The 21677-nt window shown below is 33.6% G+C and overlaps 1 protein-coding gene across 1 annotated transcript in view; it reads left to right on the forward strand.

The window, feature by feature from the left end:
* The window catches only part of LOC126810547 (protein OSCP1), a 68623-nt gene that overhangs the window by 14202 nt on the left and 32744 nt on the right, over positions 1-21677 (forward strand). The window contains exons 3-5 of the mRNA XM_050535680.2: positions 1125-1292; positions 1753-1833; positions 21432-21535. Of these exons, the coding sequence (XP_050391637.1) occupies positions 1125-1292; positions 1753-1833; positions 21432-21535 (353 nt within the window). The remainder of the gene's footprint in view (positions 1-1124; positions 1293-1752; positions 1834-21431; positions 21536-21677) is intronic.

The raw sequence follows: 21677 nt of genomic DNA on the forward strand, positions 1-21677 counted from the left end.
AGTTCTCGGTTCATAGTGGATCAATTTGAATGAAATTTTCAGCAAATTGCCTTTACGTTATCTAGTTTTTAATTATTATAGTGAGAACTGCCAACTCGTTATCGAATCTCCCATAATGTATCTTTAAATTAGATTACAGAAACTGGGACCCTAGATGAATTACCAAATAGCGGCTAAGCAATATATTTTATTTGAATAAGACCTCCTTCTATCCCTATCTAAAATTTATAAACATTTTTTGGATAAAAGCGATCCTAAAGTAGTTCCAGAGATATTCGCCAAATGGCAAAACTAAGAAGAATGATAATAATAATTGGGACAAAAATAATAGTTTTTCACACTGAAACTGTGTGAACGCCTAATTATTCTTTTGGGTTCATCTAATTTTGATCTTAACGGTATTCCCTTAATCATAACATAATTGCATTTCTAAAGCGGAGCTTATGTTGACCTTACAACTGAGATTAACTGATGTTTCAGCAACTAGGAGCAACTGAATGCAACAGAAAATGGTCGAACCTGGTGCAGCTCACAACTCAAAGAACTCCAGTCAGTTGAAGCCAGTTGCCCATGCTTAACTTTCTGTAACTTACTTCAACTAGCTGCAACTAGTTGCCATCAACATGAGTGCTCTTAGATCTAGCTGGTGTCAACCCTTTTCCATGGAAATAACATAATGTAATAATAGGAGAAACGCGTCATGTGACTTTGTTAATAGGCAAAATTGAAGGCATCCACCTTTCAAATAATAATTGATGTAAATAATAATGTAGAGTAAAACTGTGGAAAGATCGACCATGCCTTTGGGGTGCTTCTTCAAAGGTATTCGGCATTTTGTTTGATGAATAAATTAAAAATCACATGTTAAGTGTAATCGCTATCAGTTCCGAGTAGACATAAGTGCTCCAAATTCAGTTGCTCTAGGTTGCCTTCGGTTACTGATTTGATCAACATAAGCACATTTGCAAGTGATTGAAACCAGTTGAAAAGTCAACATAAGGCCCGCTTAATCTTTAACGAAAATGAACTTTAATGGCAATTATGGAGGATATTGATAGTATGATGATATCTGGGCAAACATAAATGATATTTCAATTAAAACAATTTTATGTATATGATTTCAGCTTTATGATCTAATGACAATGGCAATTAAATATCAAGTTTCTTTGTGTCTAAGACCAAAAGATATTCTACTAAGTACGTTAAATCATATGGATGCCATTAGAAACTATATTGAAGGTGCACCCAATATTAGACAGCAAGTAGATCATATATACAGAATGTTAATTGAGGTAAGACAAATATGGATATATGTGGGGACATGTAGTGCAAGCCCCCAAGATTCATCAAGATCGTGAGAACTATGGACTGTATTTGCTATTTTTAGATTGACCTTAGAAATTGGAAGTTTTAATTTTTTCCATATGATTAAAGTATAAAAGACTTTATTTTGTATGTAGTTATCAATGATTATTTGTATGCGGAAGTTTATAATATTATAAGTTGAGGAAAGTCTCTTACACATTCAGCCCGAAGGCTCCCAATTGTAATTTCAGTTATGTAGGTCAGAGCTGAATAATGAATGGCATATATTGTTTTTCTTTCAAACTTGGCCAGTATCGAATAAATATCTATCTTTCTATATATTACTAGACTTTAAATCAGGGCATGAATGAAATAAATATCTTATTTTTCTATATATATTATTACACTTTTTCGCTGACTTATAGTCTCTGTAAAATTTTATTTCAGACATATGTACCAATGACACCTGGTGAATGTCATCTAATGAGACAGACTTTAATGCATTTTTTTCAAGACATGCATATAAGGGTAAGCAAATCAATATCCATAGAACCGTTTTGTGTTGTGTTAAAGTATGATTACATGTCTGTCATTTGTTATTCATCAGTTTATTTGAATTTCAACCATCAGACAGCATATATATTCATAGATCTATTACTAAGGATATCAACCTTGAATTTATGTGTAATTTTTAAAATAGAAGGAAGGACTACAATCACTACAATCACTACACTACAATCACTACAATCACTACAATCATTACTTCAAAATTTGCCCCCACTCCCATTCCTTAACTGCTCTCATGTTCAGTGCTTGGTTTATGACAGTTAGTCATTACAATTAAAGCACTCCCTCAACAAATACCTTGCTACACCATTTATAGTTTGAACTAGATTTTGTATCAGATGATTAAAGATGATTAACAATTTAATTAAAGTGATATTACAATTTTGTTCCATCTTTTTGTTTATTATTTTTATACTACATTGTGCTATTGTTCTGTAACAATTGTCCTGCCATAAACGGTTCTACCAGTTACATTATAACCTTAAACAAATCAGATTTTGTTTTATAATTCCAATAATTCATCACAAAATAAAGCCCCGTATACAATTACAGACAATTTGATTGGCCAATGAGTTCATGTGATATAAGCACCATCTTCACAGAAAATATGTAAGATGTCATAGAATAAAACAAAACATTAGGGATTTCTTATTCTAATTGAATTGTATGATGAAAGATGTTGATTCTGGTAGTATTTTTATACGCCCACATTTTCATGTGGATGTATATTGACATTGCCCCTGTCCGTCCGTCCACAATATGTTTTTGGACACTACAGATCAGAATTTCTATTCGATTTTGATGAAACTTGAAATATAGGTCATATAGGTCTATCTCCAAAAGATTTCGGTTCCTTTTGATATTGGCATTTATCGGACCATAACTTCATGAATTATGTCCCCTGATTGTACGAAACATCACATTTTTAGCTTGTGGACACTCTAGAGGTCACAATTTTCATCTGATTTTGATGAAACTTGAAATGCATTTTTATAACTCAAAGATCTTGGTGCCTATCGATATTTGCACATATCGGATCGTAACTTCCTGAATTATGGCCCCTGATTGTACAAAAAATCTTGTTTTTAGCTTGTGGCTCCTCTAGAGGTCACAATTATTATCCAATTTAAAATTTTTTTGTAATATATCACCGTTACACTGAATTGATGCTTGAGTTCGAATTTCGTGAAAATCAGACCCAAACTGCCGGCAAAATGTCTGCCCCTCGTCCGCAAATAGTGTAAAATTGTGGTATATCAAGGTTGTGGACCCTGTAGAAGTCACAATTCTGATCCGATTTTGATGAAACTTGAATTATATCTTTATAACTCAAAGATCTTGGTTGCTGTCGATATTCGCGCATATCAGATTGTAACTTCCTGAATTATGGCCCTTGATTGTTCGAAAAATCACATTTGGTTTTTTAACTTGTTCTCAATCGCTTTTTGTTTAGCTTGTTCTCAATCGCTTTGTGTTTAGCTTGTTCTCTATCCCTCTCTTACAAAATGTGGGCGTATCTTGCCTGGCAGCCGCTGGTTTTTTTTATTAATTACAGGTATTGTAATTGTACCAAATTTGCATCTTTCATGTAAAACTGTATGATATACCACACATCCTGTCTGGTCATATTGTTTTTTTTTTTTTTGAACATTATCCATTATTAAAGAAAACATGTTTTACTATTCAATGTGCATGTCTTTGCAACACATGCCGAAGTTCAGAATAGGTTTTTTTTTATCAAGATCATTGATATTTTTTGTGTTGGTTTTGTGTTGCCATGACAAATAACACATGAGGTAAAAGCTTCCTGGATTAAAAACTGGATTTGTTTGTGCCATTCTACAAAAGACAGATTGAATAGGAGGTAATTAATGCCAAAGGTTTTTTGAACAGAGGATAAGAAATTTGATTGAGAAATGTCAATCTAATGAATGCGTGGGAGTAGTAAACTTTTAGTGTGTAGATGTAAGTCAAAAAAGCAAATATTTTTTGTTGATTAAAAAGTTTCCTGTCACGATTTTTGGTCACATATATGGATCTTATTGATTATATTTATGTATTTACTCTACATACTAGGTGTTGTTTATTACTGTTTTCTTGCCACGTTTCATACACTATATACATCTAAAATAGAAACATTAATAAAGAAAATAAAAATAAACTAGAACTGCGAAGCAGTAATGACGGGTTTCACCGGTGCCACGTTACCCTAAACATATGTCACTTCCGGTACCAATGAAACCATTAAACAGGTTTCCACATAAGCATTGCACACATCAAATAAAATGGACGCCGAATTAACCAAATCCAGTGCAATCAATTCATTTTATACATTTGTTACATGTAAGTGAACAGTACTTCCGGTGATAATGAAAAGTTTTAATTAGTTTTATGAAATCAGAAATGGCATAAGGCATCACATGGTGAAAATTTTATGTATATCGAATAATAATTGCCACTTTTATAGACCAAAAAACTTGAAAAGTGACTTGTAGAAAATCGTCTATTTCTCTGCAACCGTACAAGTTAGAAACCATTTTTTTGGTATCTGTTTGATCGTATTGGAAAATGAAATGAAATGAAATGGAGTTTAACGTCCTACTGTTCTGCTCCTAACCTGGGCTAATGAAGACGGGCATACGCCATACAGTGTGCTATGAGGGAAATTTTGCCCGGACAGCGGCACTACGGCCTACTCTTATATCGAATTCCAACTGCCAAGGGATCTTTTACGTGCACGCCAATGTGTAAACGGGACCTCGGTTTTTCGTCCCATCCGAACGACTAGACAACTTTCCTTGTCAGCCCCTCCGTCCTGCATCACTGACAAGGGAGAACCACGCCGGAAAATCTGGATGAACTTTCTCGGTCAATGCAGGGATCGAACACCCGACCTGATCGTGTTGGATAGTTGATTGGAATCAAATATCAATTTTAAAAACATTACAAATCAGATTCATTTTAATAAAGTATCTGTTTTGAAGGCTAAAAATACAGTTTTTGCCAAAATGACGTTACTTCCGATGAAATCGTAAATAGCATTAGGTATCACACAGTGAAAATTTTATGAGAATCGAAAAATAATTGACACTTTTTTGGACCAAAAACCTTGAAAAGTGACCTGTTGAAAAAAAGTCTATTTCTCCGCAACTGAACAAGTTAGAAACCATTTTGTGATATCTATATGATCGTTTGGGTTCATTTTATTAGTTGATTCGAATCAAATATCAACATTTTAAACAAATAACAAATACGACTCATTTGAATAAATTACTGGTTCTGAAGGCTATAAATACAATTTTTGCCCAAATTACGTCATTTCCGGTGACATTGAAAATGTTTAATTGGTTTGACCTAGTTAAAATTGAAATTAGGCATCAAATGGGGTCACTTTTATGAAAATCGAAGAATAATTGACTCTTTTACAGGCAAACTACCGTAAAAAGTGACTCGGCAACTGCTCATATTACAAACTACTTTTCACATACATTCTCTTCGTATGGATTATTGTCCCCCGCCTTTCGAAGAAAGCAGGGGACTATTAAAATGGGTTCGTCCGTCTGTCTGTCTGTCTGTCTGTCTGTCTGTCTGTCTGTCTGTCTGTCTGTCTGTCTGTCTGTCTGTCTGTCTGTCTGTCTGTCCGTCTGTCTGTCTGTCCTTCTGTCTGTCCGTCTGTCTGTCCGTCACACTTTTTGGGACACAATAACTCTCTTCCTAATTGAGCTAGAATGTTCAAACTTGGTGTATGTGTTTATTAGGTCAATGCCTTGATGGAGTTCGAAGATGAGCATTTTCCGCTGAGGGTAAGCAGAGATAAGCAATTTGATTGGTTGATGCTTTGGGACACGATAACTCTCTTCCTAATTGGGCTAGAATGTTCAAACTTGGTGTATGTGTTGATTAGGTCAATGCCTTGATGGAGTTCGAAGATGAGCATTTTCCGCTTAGGGTAAGCAGAGATAAGCAATTTGATTGGTTGATGCTTTGGGACACGATAACTTTTAATTGAGCTAGAATGTTCAAACTTGGTGTATGTGTTTATTAGGTCAATGCCTTGATGGAGTTTGAAGATGAGCATTTTCCGCTTAGGGTAAGCAGAGATAAGCAATTTGATTGGTTGATACTTTGGGGCACGATAACTCTCTTCCTAATTGAGCTAGAATGTTCAAACTTGGTGTATGTGTTGATTAGGTCAATGCCTTGATGGAGTTCGAAGATGAGCATTTTCCGCTTAGGGTAAGCAGAGATAAGCAATTTGATTGGTTGATGCTTTGGGACACGATAACTTTAGTTCTAATTAAGTGAGATTGATGAAACTTGGTGTATAGTTTCATTACAGTAATACCTTGACTAAGTTTGATAATGAGCATTTTCTGCTCAGGGTAAGCAGAGCGATACGCAATTTGATTGGTCGAGACTTTGGAAAACAATAACTCTCCTACTTTGATTGTTAGACTATAAGTAAAGATATACTGTTTGATTGTTCAATACTTTGTAAAAGATAATTTGTGATAAATTTATATGTGTCCTCTAATTATTTTCCTATTTCGGCGGGGGACATCAGCCTCACTGTTGGCTTGTTGCTACTAGTTTATGAAAGTTGCGAAGAAATATTTTAAAATATGAAAAGCCTGAATAGGTTGTGAATAGCTCATTTTTTCACCTTTTTTCACCTTTAAATTGAAATGATCCGAAAACGAAATAAAAATTAACAAAACTGAGCGCGTTGATTTCTGCGCCTTAACAGGACAACCCCTTTCAGTCATACCAGATTTGAAAAAAATAATATTTGCTTTCAAAAAGTGGTACCTAACTGTCAAAATTGCAGTTTTTGCTAAATTTACGTCACTTCCGTTGCCGGAAAGAAAATGTACCGGTAGCAAAATAAATGACATTTTGGACCACGGAGCATATGAACTTTGTTTTATACAAATCGAACAATAAATAATTAATCCAGGACTGAAAAATTGAATTAGCCAATGGGGGCCAAGGAAAAATACGGTGACAACAAATGTTGCCATTTTTGGTCAAATCAGATGACACTCTAACACTAGGTAAAATACCACATAAAAATATTCATTAATAAAAAAGTTTTTCATAAAAATTTAAATTTTCAAAATTTGGCGCCTAATATCTCCAAAGATTCGTCGAAAATAAAAAAATCTAAAGACTTGTAGCTATGTGCCTTGTCTCCAGCTATGTCAAAATGTATCAAATATTACAATCCGACAATTATTGATAACATTACGGCAAAATTTCGAAAAACGACAACTTCGGTGATTTCGGACATTTTGCATTGTCGCAGAACGTTAGAAATAGCTTTAAAATCTAAGTCAAACCCGCTTTCCCAGAAAAACCGAAAAGATCAAATCGATTCGACAAGTAGTTTATGAGATATGCTCAAATGGAAAAATAATAATAATAATTTGTTTAAAACAAAGTTCATATGCTCCTTTTTCCAAAATGTCATTTTTTTTTTACCGATAGAGTTATCCGTTGGCACCGGAAGTGATATAATTTTAACAAAAACTATAATTTTGACAGTTTGGTACCACTTTTTGAAAGCAAATATTATTTTTTCAAAATTTGATATTAACAAAAGGGTGCACCATGCAATGGGCGCATAAAACATCGGACTCAGTTTTTTTTTAATTTCGATTTCGTTTTCGGGCTATTTCGATTAAAAGGTGAAAAAAGGTGTAAACTTAAGCTATTTATAACTCATTCAGTGTCTTCATATTTTAAAATATTTCTTCGTAACTATCATAAACTCGTAGCAATAATCCATACGAAGAGAATGTATGTGAAAATTGGTCTGTAATATGAGCAGTTGCAGAGAAGTAGGCAATTTTGCATGCGTCCCTTTTCACGTTATTTTGCCTGTAAAGGAGTTAACTATTATTCGACTTTCATGGTTTTTTTTTTACTATTTGATGCCTTATGCCAATTTTGACTAGGTCAAACCAATCTAACATTTTCGCTGTCACCGAAAATGACATCATTTGGGCAAAAACTGTATTTTTAGTCTTAAAAAGAGATATTTTATTCAAATGATTATTATTTGTAATGTTTTTAAAATTATGATATTTGATAAAAATCAACAAATAGAAAAGACCTATACGATCATACAGATACCACAAAATGGTTTCTAACTTGAACGGTTGCAGAGAAATAGACGATTTTCTACAAGTCAGTTTTCATGGTTTTTGGCCCATAAAAATGTCAATTATTATCAGATTTTCATAAATTGTCACCATGTGATGCCTTATGCCATTTATGATTTTATAGAACTAATTTAACATTTTCATTATCACCGGAAGTAATGACATTTTGGTAAAATCTGTTTTTTAGCCTTCAAAACTAATATTTTCTTGAAGTGAGTTATATTTATCATTCGTTTAACATTATGATATTTTATTCCAATGGACGTATAGATTGGATCAATAAGATCATATAGATGTCCAAAAATTGCTTCTAGCATCTTCCCTTGTCGAGAAATTTCCATTAGAAAGTCAGCTAACTTAGCGGTAAGTTAGTAACAAATTTTGTCAGGATCACTTTTTTGACATATGTAACACATGGTAACACATGTATAAATGGAATTGATATTGCTAGATTTGGTTGTTTCTTCGACCATTTTATAACACGTCTGCAATGCTTATGTGGAAATCTGTTTAACGGTTTCATTGGTAACAGAAGTGGCATAAGTTCAAGGGTAACGAAGCACCAGATGTGACATAAGTTCAGGGGTAACGTTGGACCGTTGAAACCCGTCATTACTGCATCGCAGATCTAGTAATGATTGTTTTTACCAAAAAATCAATCATCCAACACGTTGGCCGTTTTATTTTCCACTTGAGCATATCTCAGAAACTACTTTGGTTATACGGGATATTGGCATAGCATAGATATTAAATCTATTTTGAACATTCTGAGACAATGAGAAATGTCCGAAATCACCGAAGTTGTGGTTTTTTTTTTAAATATTGCCGTAATATTTACAAAAATCGACGGATTTTAACATTTGATACATTTTGACATAGCCGGAGACAGGGCAAATAGCTACGGTACTTTAGATTTTTGATTTTCGACGAATTTTCGCTGATATTATGCGCAAAAGTTTGAAAATTTAAATTTTTACAAAAAACTTTGTTATTGATGAATATTTTTAATGGTATTTTACACATGATTAAAGGGTCATCTTACTTGAGCAAAAATGTGAACAATTTTTGTCTCAGTAATTTACGTTAGCCGCCATTGGCTAGTTCAGTTTTTCGGTCCTAGAGTAATTATTTTTTGTTCGTTCATGGTGTCCGTTTTCGGAAATGTCATTTTTCATGTTACCGATAAAGTTTTCTGTCGGCGATGGAAGTGACATAATTTTACCAAAGACTACAATTTTGACAGTTCGGTACCACTTTTTGAAAGCAAATTTTAAAGGCGCAAAAAACATTGGACTCAAGTTTTTTTAATTTCCATTTTGTTTTCGGGCTATATCGATTAAAAGGTGAAAAAAGGTGTAAAATTAAGCTATTTACAACCCATCCAGCGTTTTCATATTTTCAAATATTTCTTGGTAACTTTTATAAACTCGTAGCAATAACCCATACAAAGAGAATGTATGTGAAAATTAGTCTGTAATATCAGCAGTTGTCGAGAAACAGGCCGTTTTGCATGCGTCATTTTTCACATTATTTTGCCTGTAAAATAGTCAATTATTATTCGATTTTCAATTTCGTTTTACTATTTGATGAATAATGCAAAATTTGACTTGATCAAACCAATTTAACATTTTCACTGTCACCGGAAATGACCTCGTTTGGGCAAAAATTGTATTTTATTAAAATGAGTTTTTTGTTTATATGTTTTTAAAATTATGATATTTGATTCCAATGAACAAATAGAATGAACCAATATGATCATGCAGATACCACAAACTGATTTCTAACTTGTACGGTTGCAGAGAAAAGGATGATTTTCTACTAGTAACTTTTCAAGGTTTTTGGTCTATAAAAGTGTCAAGTATTATTCGATTTTTATAAAATTTTCACCATGTGATGCCATATGACATTTCTGATTTCATAAATCTAATTTTACATTTTCATTCTCACTGGAAGTAATGTCATTTTGGCAAAAACCTGTATTTTCGGCCTGTAAAACAAATATTTTCTTGAAGTGAGTTATATTTAGCATTCGTTTAACATTATGATATTTTATTCCAATGGACATATATACTATTCAAAAAAGGTAGGGGATATTTGATTTTGGGGGCATAATACTAAAATATGCAAATGACTACGAAAAAAGTCACTATAGAACCTAACAGAAGAAACATTTCCAGTTACATGTGACGCCCAAACGCACCAATAGCTACCGCATGGAATGCAGGTGATGCTTGGGATCATCATGGGGGTCCAACCCAAGATTTGCACGACTCTGACTTTGAATGTTACAGTCATTGTGGCATTGAATTCCAGGGTGGAAACATCAGTTTAATTGTTTTAGTGACCAGAAAACAAATTTTGATATGCGTCGGCTTACTCAAAATGAAAGGTTACGTGCCCTTGGCATGCTACAGATCGGCACAACACAGGCGGTTGTGGCGCGGACGATGAATGTTTCTCAGTCTGTCATAAGCAGGCTATGGTCCAGATACCGTGATACACAATCTGTACAGGACAGACCACGCTCAGGTCGACCAAGGGCGACAACTCAAGCCCAGGATCGATTTATCCGTACCTTGGCCTTGAGAAATCGTGTCATCACAGCAAATCAGATCAGCGCTCGTCTTCAAACAGACACTGGTGTGAGAGTGAGTGGCCAGATGATTCGGAATCGACTGCATAGGGGTCACCTTCGCGCCCGACGTCCTCGCGTGATCCCTTGTTTGAGAGATCATCACATTCAGGCAAGACGTCGTTGGTGTAGTGATCGTCAACACTGTGATAATCGACGCTGGAGCAATGTGATGTTTTCAGATGAGTCAAGGTTCACTGTTGATTTTTTGGACAGACGTAGGAGGGTGTGGCGTCGTCGAAACGAGCGCTTCCAAGACGTTAACGTCATCAGACATGATCGATTTGGGGGTGGTTCTGTTATGGTGTGGGGAGGCATCACTGTTGCTGGAAGAACGGCTTTACATGTTGTTGCAGGGCGTGTTACAGGCCAGTACTACCGGGACAACATCTTGGCAGTCCATGTTGTGCCGTTCGCACGACGTCATGGCCGCCGTTTCATCTTCCAGGATGACAACGCAAGATGTCACAGGGCCAGGATCGTTACAGGTTACCTCCAACAACAGAACATCACCACATTACCTTGGCCAGCACTGAGTCCCGACCTCTCCCCCATCGAGCATGTCTGGGACATGCTTGGACAGAGGTTACGTCAACGTCAACAACGTCCTGCCAATGTCCAAGAACTTGCTGCTGCGTTGCAACAGGAATGGGACAATCTGGACCAAAATGACCTGAGACGTCTCATTAGGAGTATGCCACGTCGGATCAATGCTTGTTTGGCAAACAGAGGAGGATTTACCCGTTACTGACTTGGTTGTGATGCTGTGGTAACTTTGCTGTTTGACCCCGGGTATCATTTTACCCTTATAATGGTCAGTCTGTGCCTTACTTAGTCTAACGATCATTTGGAATAAATCGATGAATGTGAACTTCATTTCATTTTGTCATTTGTTTCTTCGTCAGTTTCATTAGGTGACTTTAATAACACTTAAAAATCAAATATCCCCTACTTTTTTTGAATAGTATAGATTGAATCAATTTGATCATATAGATGTCCACAAATTGCTTCTAGCATCTTCCGTTGCCGAGAAATAACCACTTTTGTCAGGATCCTTTTTTTAAAGATTTTTTGCCTTATTAATTTCAGTTTATTGGTTCTAGGTTACTTATTTACTTTCCGATATTTATAATACAAAGTTCATATGTTTCATGGTGCAAATCGCTAACTTTTTTGTTACCGATAATGTTTTTTATGTCGCCACCGGAAGTGACGTAATTTTGCGAAAATTTTCAATTTTGACCGGGATCACTTTTTAACATATGTAACACATGGTAACAGGTAACAAATGTATAAATGGAATTGATGTCCCTGGATTTGGATGATTCTCTGTCTATTTTGTAACACGTGTGCAATGCTTATGTGAAAATATGTTTAACGGTTTCATTGTTACCGGAAGTGACATAACCCTAACCCTAACCTTTACTTCACTTTGTCGTATTAGCTGGAACACTCAGAGTTATACAAATTGATTATTATTATTATTAAACGTTAGGACAAATAATGTGGGAAGTCTTCTCTTTAAAGAAAACGTATTGCTTAATGTCACTCCTATTGTACGGTGTATGTGAAGCTTGTAATGTATTACCGATTTCAAATCATTTCTAAAAACAATATTTTTTTTAATTACGACGGACCAATAGGCTTAGATGACTTTAACCATGTTTATATAATATGCAGATTTCGTTCTAAGTATAAGATGTTTAACACATAAGTACAAGTAAGTAAGTAGGCTTATCATTAAATATTGCGATCATTAGAAGTGGAATAATTGCCGATAGTTCATCAAACTGCTTCTACTTTGATATATTAACCAGTGTTTGATTCTACGGGGTGATTGGATAAATTACCCCGATTAAACTCTATATTTATTTATGTAAAGAATAAAACATAAAAACATGCGAGAAAATCAATACAGCTGAGCACATGGTAAATTGAAGATTTGGAAAACGTTTCTCACAATCTATTCTCTATCTTTTTTGTAAGTTTATTTTGAGGTTTAAATAAAATATTCACTGATTCAATCAATAGGAAATTTTCCATAATGGCTGACTTAATGCCACATGTGCAAAACAACTGTTTTATTATTGGTTAGAAATGTATTGTTTTCTAGACATCTGTCATACAATAACTTGTTGGATGGTGAAAGAAATGTTGTAGTGTTGCTTGTTTGTCATGTTTTTAAAACATTTGGTGTATTGTTTGATTCTCTAGAAATATGTACAAATAAACAAAATCAATTTCAAGCCATGTAAAATTTATTATTAAATGAATCCACGTCAAATGTTTCTACCAAGATAAAAGTTTGAATATTTTTGATGTGTCGTATTTTAAACTATTTTCGAAGAATTCAAATTTTCACCAAATATTCACCAATTCCAGATAAAAAGGTCCTTGGAGCTACCAACAACAATCCAAATCACACAGTCACGGGTCAAACAAGCTATTGGACGTATTATACATACAGTCTCAGGTTAAAGAAGCAGAGAGAGAGAGAGAGAGAGAGAGAGATGGGGTTTAACGTCCACTCGACACAAACTAGGTCATTTTGGGACTAACATATTGTTCAATTTTATTTCTATAATTCGCTTGCGCGTAGGGGTCTTTAGCAGTGGGGGGAAACCGGAGGACCCGGAGAAAGTTAAAGAAGCAATCCAATGTATTATAATAATATACAGTATAATGATCTATACTAAAGGATAAGAGGGCAGAATTCACATAGGTTGATCTTTAAATACCTAACATAAGCACATACACGTGCAAAGAACAAAAACGTTCTACACACCAGTCCAATACTTTTCTAAAAATGAGAGAGAGAGAGAGAGAGAGAGAGAGAGAGAGAGAGAGAGAGGGGGGTAAGTCGACTCGACACAAACTAGGTCATTTCGGGACTAATATGGTTCAATTTTATTTCAATAATTCAAGGGGTTGGACAGGCGACGCTACTCCTTATCACGGTACAACCGGGGAATCAAAACCACGCCAGTTGACTCAGTTACAGACCTTATGATACAGCGTGCACGGGTTAACCATCAGGCCATCCACCCCCCTTACTCAAAATGAAAAACAGACATACAATAAGGAATATTTCCCAAATGTTGTATAATAATATTGTAAGTAATAATCGGCTATTTGGCATAGAGCAAGTTCAAAGGTAATGTGGCACCGGTGAAACCCGTCATTACTGCGTCGCAGTTCTAGTTATACATTTGTTGCCATGTGTTACATGAGTCAAAAATGTGATTCTGACAAAAATTGTTACTGACCTGCCGCTAAGTAAGCTGACTTTCTAATGGGAAATTAAAATGCGAAAAAAATCTGAAAAATTGATCCTGACAAAATTGGTTATTTCTCGACAAGGGAAGATGCTAGAAGCAATTTTTAGACAACTATATGATCGTATTGATTCAATCTATATGTCCATTGGAGTCAAATGTCATATTGTTAAACAAATAATAAACATAACCCACTACAAAAAAAATATTTGTTTTGAAGGCTAAAAATACAGCTTTTGCAAAAATGACATTAATTTCAGTGATAATGAAAATGTTAAATTAGTTCTATAAAATCATAAATGGCCTAAGGTATCACATGGTGAAAATTTTATGAAAATCGGATAATAATTGACACTTTTATGGACCAAAAACCATGAAAGGTGACTTGTAGAAAATCGTCTATTTCTCTGCTACCGTACAAGTTAGAAACCATTTTGTGGTATTTGTATGATCGAATGGGTTTATGCTGTTTGTTTATTTGAATCAAATATAATAATTTTAAAAACATTACAAAAAAAGAATCATTTGAAGGCTAAAATTACAGTTTTTGCCCAAATGATGTCATTTCCGGTGACAGCGAAAATGTTAAATTGGTTTGACCAAGTCAAAATTGGCAAAAGTCATCAAATGGTAACAAAAAAATGAAAATCGAATAATAATTGACCCCTTTACAGGCAAAATAATGTGAAAAGTGACGCGTACAAAATTGCCTATTTCTCGGCAACTGCTCATATTACAAACTAATTTTCACATACATTCTCTTCGTATGCATTATTGCTACGAGTTTATGAAAGTTACGAAGACATATTTTAAAATATGAAGACGCTGAATGGGTTGTAAATAGCTTAATTTTTCACCGTTTTTTACCTTTTAATCGAAATAGCCCAAAAACGAAATCGAAATTAAAAAAACTGAGTCCGATGTTTTATGCGCCTTTGCATGGCGCATCCTTTTGGTAATATCAAATTTTGAAAAAATTATATTTGCTTTCAAAAATTGGTACCGAACTGTCAAAATTATAGTTTTTGTTAAAATTATGTCACTTCCGGTGCCGACAGATAACTATATCGGTAACAAAAAAAATGACATTTTGGAAAAATGAGCATATGAACTTGGTTTTAAACAAATTGAACAATAAAAAATCAATCTACGAGCAAAAAACTGAATTAGCCAATGGACGTCAAGCAAAATTATCTAGACAAAAATTGTTGACATTTTTGCTCAAATCAGACGACCCTTTAGCCTTGGACAAAATACCATAACGAAATATTCTTTAATAAAAAAAATTTTGTAAAAATTTAAATTTTCAAAATTTGGCGCTTAATATCTCAGAAGATTCATCGAAAATAAAAAATCTAAAGAACCGTAGCTATTTGCCTTGTCTCTGGCTATGTCAAAATGTATCAAACCTTAAATATATTTAATCTCTAAGTCATGCCATCTTTCCTGAAAAACCAAAGATATCGGATCAATCCGAAGGGTAGTTTCTGAGATATGCTCAAGTGGAAAATAAAACGGCCAACGTGTTGGATGATTGTTTTTTTGGTAAAAACAATCATCACTAGAACTGCGACGCAGTAATGACGGGTTTCACCGGTGCCCCGTTACCCTTGAACATATTTCACTTCCGGTACCGATGAAACCATTAAACAGGTTTCCACCTCATCATTGCACACATCAAATAAAATGGACGCCGAATCAACCAAATCCAGCAATATCAATTCATTTTATATATTTGTTACATGTAAGTGTACAGTACTTCCGGTGATAATGAAAATATTCAATTAGTTTTATGAAATCAGAAATGGCATAAGGCATCACATGGTGAAAATTTTATGTAAATCGAACAATAATTGCCACTTTTATAGACCAACAACCTTGAAAAGGGACTTGTAGAAAATCGTCTATTTCTCTGCAACCGTACAAGTTAGAAACCATTTTTTGGTATCTGTATGATCGTATGTGTTCAGTCTATTTGTTGATTGGAATCAAATATCATAATTTTAAAAACATTACAAATTAGACTCATTTGAATAAAATATCTGTTTTGAAGGCTAAAAATACAGTTTTTGCCAAAATGACATTACTTCCGGTGACAGTAAAAGTGTTAGATTACTTGTATGAAATTGTAAATGGCATTAGGTATCACACGGTGAAAATTTTATGAAAATCGAATAATAATTAACACTTTTATGGACCAAAAACTTTGAAAAGTTACCTGTTGAAAATCGTCTATTTCTCCGCAACTGAACAAGTTAGAAACCATTTTGTGATACCTATATGGTTGTATGGGTTCATTCTATTGGTTGATTGGGATCAAATATCAAAATTTTAAACACATAACAAATACCACTTATTTGAATAATTACTTAGTCTAACGATCATTTGGAATAATTCGATGAATGTGAATTTCATTTCATTTTGTCATTTGTTTCTTCGTCAGTTTCATTAGGTGACTTTAATAACACTTAAAAATCAAATATCCCCTACTTTTTTTGAATAGTATAGATTGAATCAATTTGATCATATAGATGTCCACAAATTGCTTCTAGCATCTTCCGTTGCCGAGAAATAACCACTTTTGTCAGGATCCTTTTTTTAAAGATTTTTTGCCTTATTAATTTCAGTTTATTGGTTCTAGGTTACTTATTTACTTTCCGATATTTATTATACAAAGTTCATATGTTTCATGGTGCAAATCGCTAACTTTTTTGTTACCGATAATGTTTTTTTATGTCGCCACCGGAAGTGACGTAATTTTGCGAAAATTTTCAATTTTGACCGGGATCACTTTTTAACATATGTAACACATGGTAACAGGTAACAAATATATAAATGGAATTGATGTCCCTGGATTTGGATGATTCTCTGTCTATTTTGTAACACGTGTGCAATGCTTATGTAAAAACATGTTTAACGGTTTCATTGTTACCGGAAGTGACATAACCCTAACCCTAACCCTTTACTTCACTTTGTCGTATTAGCTGGAACACTCAGAGTTATACAAATTGATTATTATTATTATTAAACGTTAGGACAAATAACGTGGGAAGTCTTCTCTTTAAAGAAAACGTATTGCTTAATGTCACTCCTATTGTACGGTGTATGTGAAGCTTGTAATGTATTACCGATTTCAAATCATTTCTAAAAACAATAATTTTTTTAATTACGACGGACCAATAGGCTTAGATGACTTTAACCATGTTTATATAATATGCAGATTTCGTTCTAAGTATAAGATGTTTAACACATAAGTACAAGTAAGTAAGTAGGCTTATCATTAAATATTGTGATCATTAGAAGTGGAATAATTGCCGATAGTTCATCAAACTGCTTCTACTTTGATATATTAACCAGTGTTTGATTCTACGGGGTGATTGGATAAATTACCCTGATTAATTTCTATATTTATTTATGTAAAGAATAAAACATAAAAACATGCGAGAAAATCAATACAGCTGAGCACATGGTAAATTTAAGATTTGGAAAACGTTTCTCACAATCTATTCTCTATCTTTTTTGTAAGTTTATTTTGAGGTTTAAATAAAATATTCACTGATTCAATCAATAGGAAATTTTCCATAATGGCTGACTTAATGCTACATGTGCAAAACAACTGTTTTATTATTGGTTAGAAATGTATTGTTTTCTAGACATCTGTCATACAATAACTTGTTGGATGGTGAAAGAAATGTTGTAGTGTTGCTTGTTTGTCATGTTTTTAAAACATTTGGTGTATTGTTTGATTCTCTAGAAATATGTACAAATAAACAAAATCAATTTCAAGCCATGTAAAATTTATTATTAAATGAATCCACGTCAAATGTTTCTACCAAGATAAAAGTTTGAATATTTTTGATGTGTCGTATTTTAAACTATTTTCGAAGAATTCAAATTTTCACCAAATATTCACCAATTCCAGATAAAAAGGTCCTTAGAGCTACCAACAACAATCCAAATCACACAGTCACGGGTCAAACAAGCTATTGGACGTATTATACATACAGTCTCAGGTTAAAGAAGCAGAGAGAGAGAGAGAGAGAGAGAGAGAGAGAGAGAGAAGAGAGAGAGAGAGAGAAAGATGGGGTTTAACGTCCACTTGACACAAACTAGGTCATTTTGGGACTAACATATTGTTCAGTTTTATTTCTATAATTCGCTTGCGCGTAGGGGTCTTTAGCAGTGGGGGGAAACTGGAGGACCCGGAGAAAGTTAAAGAAGCAATCCAATGTATTATAATAATATACAGTATAATGATCTATACTAAAGGATAAGAGGGCAGAATTCACATAGGTTGATCTTTAAATACCTAACATAAGCACATACACGTGCAAAGAACAAAAACGTTATACACACCAGTCCAATACTTTTCTAAAAATGAGAGAGAGAGAGAGAGGGGGGGTAACGTGGACTCGACACAAACTAGGTCATTTCGGGACTAATATGGTTCAATTTTATTTCAATAATTCAAGGGGTTGGACAGGCGACGCTACTCCTTATCACGTTACAACGGGGGAATCAAAACCACGCCAGTTGACTCAGTTACAGACCTTATGACACAGCGCGCACGAGTTAACCATTAGGTCATCCATCCCCCTTACTCAAAATGAAAAACAGACATACAATAAGGAATATTTCCCAAATGTTGTATAATAATATTGTAAGTAATAATCGGCTATTTGGCATAGAGCAAGTTCAAAGGTAATGTGGCACCGGTGAAACCCGTCATTACTGCGTCGCAGTTCTAGTTATACATTTGTTGCCATGTGTTACATGAGTCAAAAATGTGATTCTGACAAAAATTGTTACTGACCTGCCGCTAAGTAAGCTGACTTTCTAATGGGAAATTAAAATGCGAAAAAAATCTGAAAAATTGATCCTGACAAAATTGGTTATTTCTCGACAAGGGAAGATGCTAGAAGCAATTTTTAGACAACTATATGATCGTATTGATTCAATCTATATGTCCATTGGAGTCAAATATCATATTGTTAAACAAATAATAAACATAACCCACTACAAAAAAAATATTTGTTTTGAAGGCTAAAAATACAGCTTTTGCAAAAATGACATTAATTTCAGTGATAATGAAAATATTAAATTAGTTCTATAAAATCATAAATGGCCTAAGGTATCACATGGTGAAAATTTTATGAAAATCGAATAATAATTGACACTTTTATGGACCAAAAACCATGAATGGTGACTTGTAGAAAATCGTCTATTTCTCTGCTACCGTACAAGTTAGAAACCATTTTGTGGTATTTGTATGATCGAATGGGTTTATGCTGTTTGTTTATTTGAATCAAATATAATAATTTTAAAAACATTACAAAAAAAGAATCATTTGAATAAAATATTGCTTTTTAAGGCTAAAAATACAGTTTTTGCCCAAATGATGTCATTTCCGGTGACAGCGAAAATGTTAAATTGGTTTGACCAAGTCAAAATTGGCAAAAGTCATCAAATGGTAACAAAAAAATGAAAATCGAATAATAATTGACTCCTTTACAGGCAAAATAATGTGAAAAGTGACGCGTACAAAATTTCCTATTTCTCGGCAACTGCTCATATAACAAACTAATTTTCACATACATTCTCTTCGTATGCATTATTGCTACGAGTTTATGAAAGTTACGAAGACATATTTTAAAATTTTGAAGACGCTGAATGGGTTGTAAATAGCTTAATTTTTCACCGTTTTTGACCTTTTAATCGAAATAGCTCAAAAACGAAATCGAAATTAAAAAAACTGAGTCCGATGTTTTGTGCGTCTTTGCATGGCGCATCCTTTTGGTAATATCAAATTTTGAAAAAATTATATTTGCTTTCAAAAATTGGTACCGAACTGTCAAAATTATAGTTTTTGTTAAAATTATGTCACTTCCGGTGCCGACAGATAACTATATCGGTAACAAAAAAAATGACATTTTGGAAAAATGAGCATATGAACTTGGTTTTAAACAAATTGAACAATAAAAAATCAATCTACGAGCGAAAAACTGAATTAGCCAATGGACGTCAAGCAAAATTATCTAGATAAAAATTATTGACATTTTTGCTCAAATCAGACGACCCTTTAGCCTTGACAAAATACCATAACGAAATATTCTTTAATAAAAAAAATTTTGTAAAAATTTAAATTTTCAAAATTTGGCGCTTAATATCTCAGAAGAGTCATCGAAAATAAAAAATCTAAAGAACCGTAGCTATTTGCCTTGTCTCTGGCTATGTCAAAATGTATCAAACCTTAAAATTCGGGAATTATTGTTAATATTACGGCAATATTTTTAAAAAAAAGCAACTTCGGTGATTTCGAACATTTCGCATTTTCGCAGAATTTTCGAAATATATTTAATCTCTTAAGTCATGCCATCTTTTCTGAAAAACCAAAGATATCGGATCAATCCGAAGGGTAGTTTCTGAGATATGCTCAAGTGGAAAATAAAACGGCCAACGTGTTGGATGATTGTTTTTTTGGTAAAAACAATCATCACTAGAACTGCGATGCAGTAATGACGGGTTTCACCGGTGCCACGTTACCCTAAACATATGTCACTTCCGGTACCAATGAAACCATTAAACAGGTTTCCACCTCATCATTGCACACATCAAATAAAATGGACGCCGAATCAACCAAATCCAGCAATATCAATTCATTTTATATATTTGTTACATGTAAGTGTACAGTACTTCCGGTGATAATGAAAATATTCAATTAGTTTTATGAAATCAGAAATGGCATAAGGCATCACATGGTGAAAATTTTATGTAAATCGAATAATAATTGCCACTTTTATAGACCAAAAACCTTAAAAAGTGACTTGTAGAAAACCGTCAATTCCTCTGCAACCATACAAGTTAGAAACCATTTTCTGGAATCTGTATGATCGTATGGGTTTATTCTATTTGTTGATTGGAATCAAATATCATAATTTTAAAAACATGGGTGTGAGTAAGGCTGCATTCCTAACCTCTTAGGTTTTCTCTAGGAAAATTTATCTCTCTTTCTCTGTCCTCACAATTTTAACATACTTGAAAAATTTTGAAAATATTACATGTACCAACTTAGGATGAACTCATACTTTGCTGCAACCAACATATTGATGTCAAATTTGACAAAATATTAAATCTTTGGTATTATTACTGTACATGTAGGTCATTTACAACCAAAAAACAAATAAATGAATGAGATAATGGAAGGATGATGTAAAAAATGAAGGGACATGAATATTATCTTTCAGATTTCAGTTAATCACTGATGTGATAGAACATGTATTGAATGTCATATTTAGGTCAATAAAGAACATTGCTATTTGATATTTGCCTTGTCATTGTCTTGAGATACTGTCGATAATAATAAAATGTACATTGATTTTTATATTTGTTTGTAAATATTGAAAGACCTAGAATTTATTAAATGAACTCACACCACCACTATTTGTAATAATAATAAAATCGATATATTTGTTTTTAATTTGATTTCAGGTATCAATATTTTTAAAAGATAAAGTACAGAGTAACAATGGTAGATTTGTCTTGCCAACAAGTGGTCAAGTTCCATGGGGGTCAGAAGTTCCTGGAGTTATTAGGTTTTTATTTTTCTTTAGTCTTTAGTCTCTGTTTTTTTTTTTAAGTTTTCGCTTTCAACAGACTACCCTGTAGCATTTTCTGATGAACAAAGAGGGTATTTTTGAATATTAAAATATAGCCTAACAATTAAGCCCAGTTGTT

Source organism: Patella vulgata, chromosome 2 (genome assembly GCF_932274485.2).
Source record: "Patella vulgata chromosome 2, xgPatVulg1.2, whole genome shotgun sequence".
Taxonomy (NCBI): Eukaryota; Metazoa; Mollusca; class Gastropoda; family Patellidae; genus Patella; species Patella vulgata.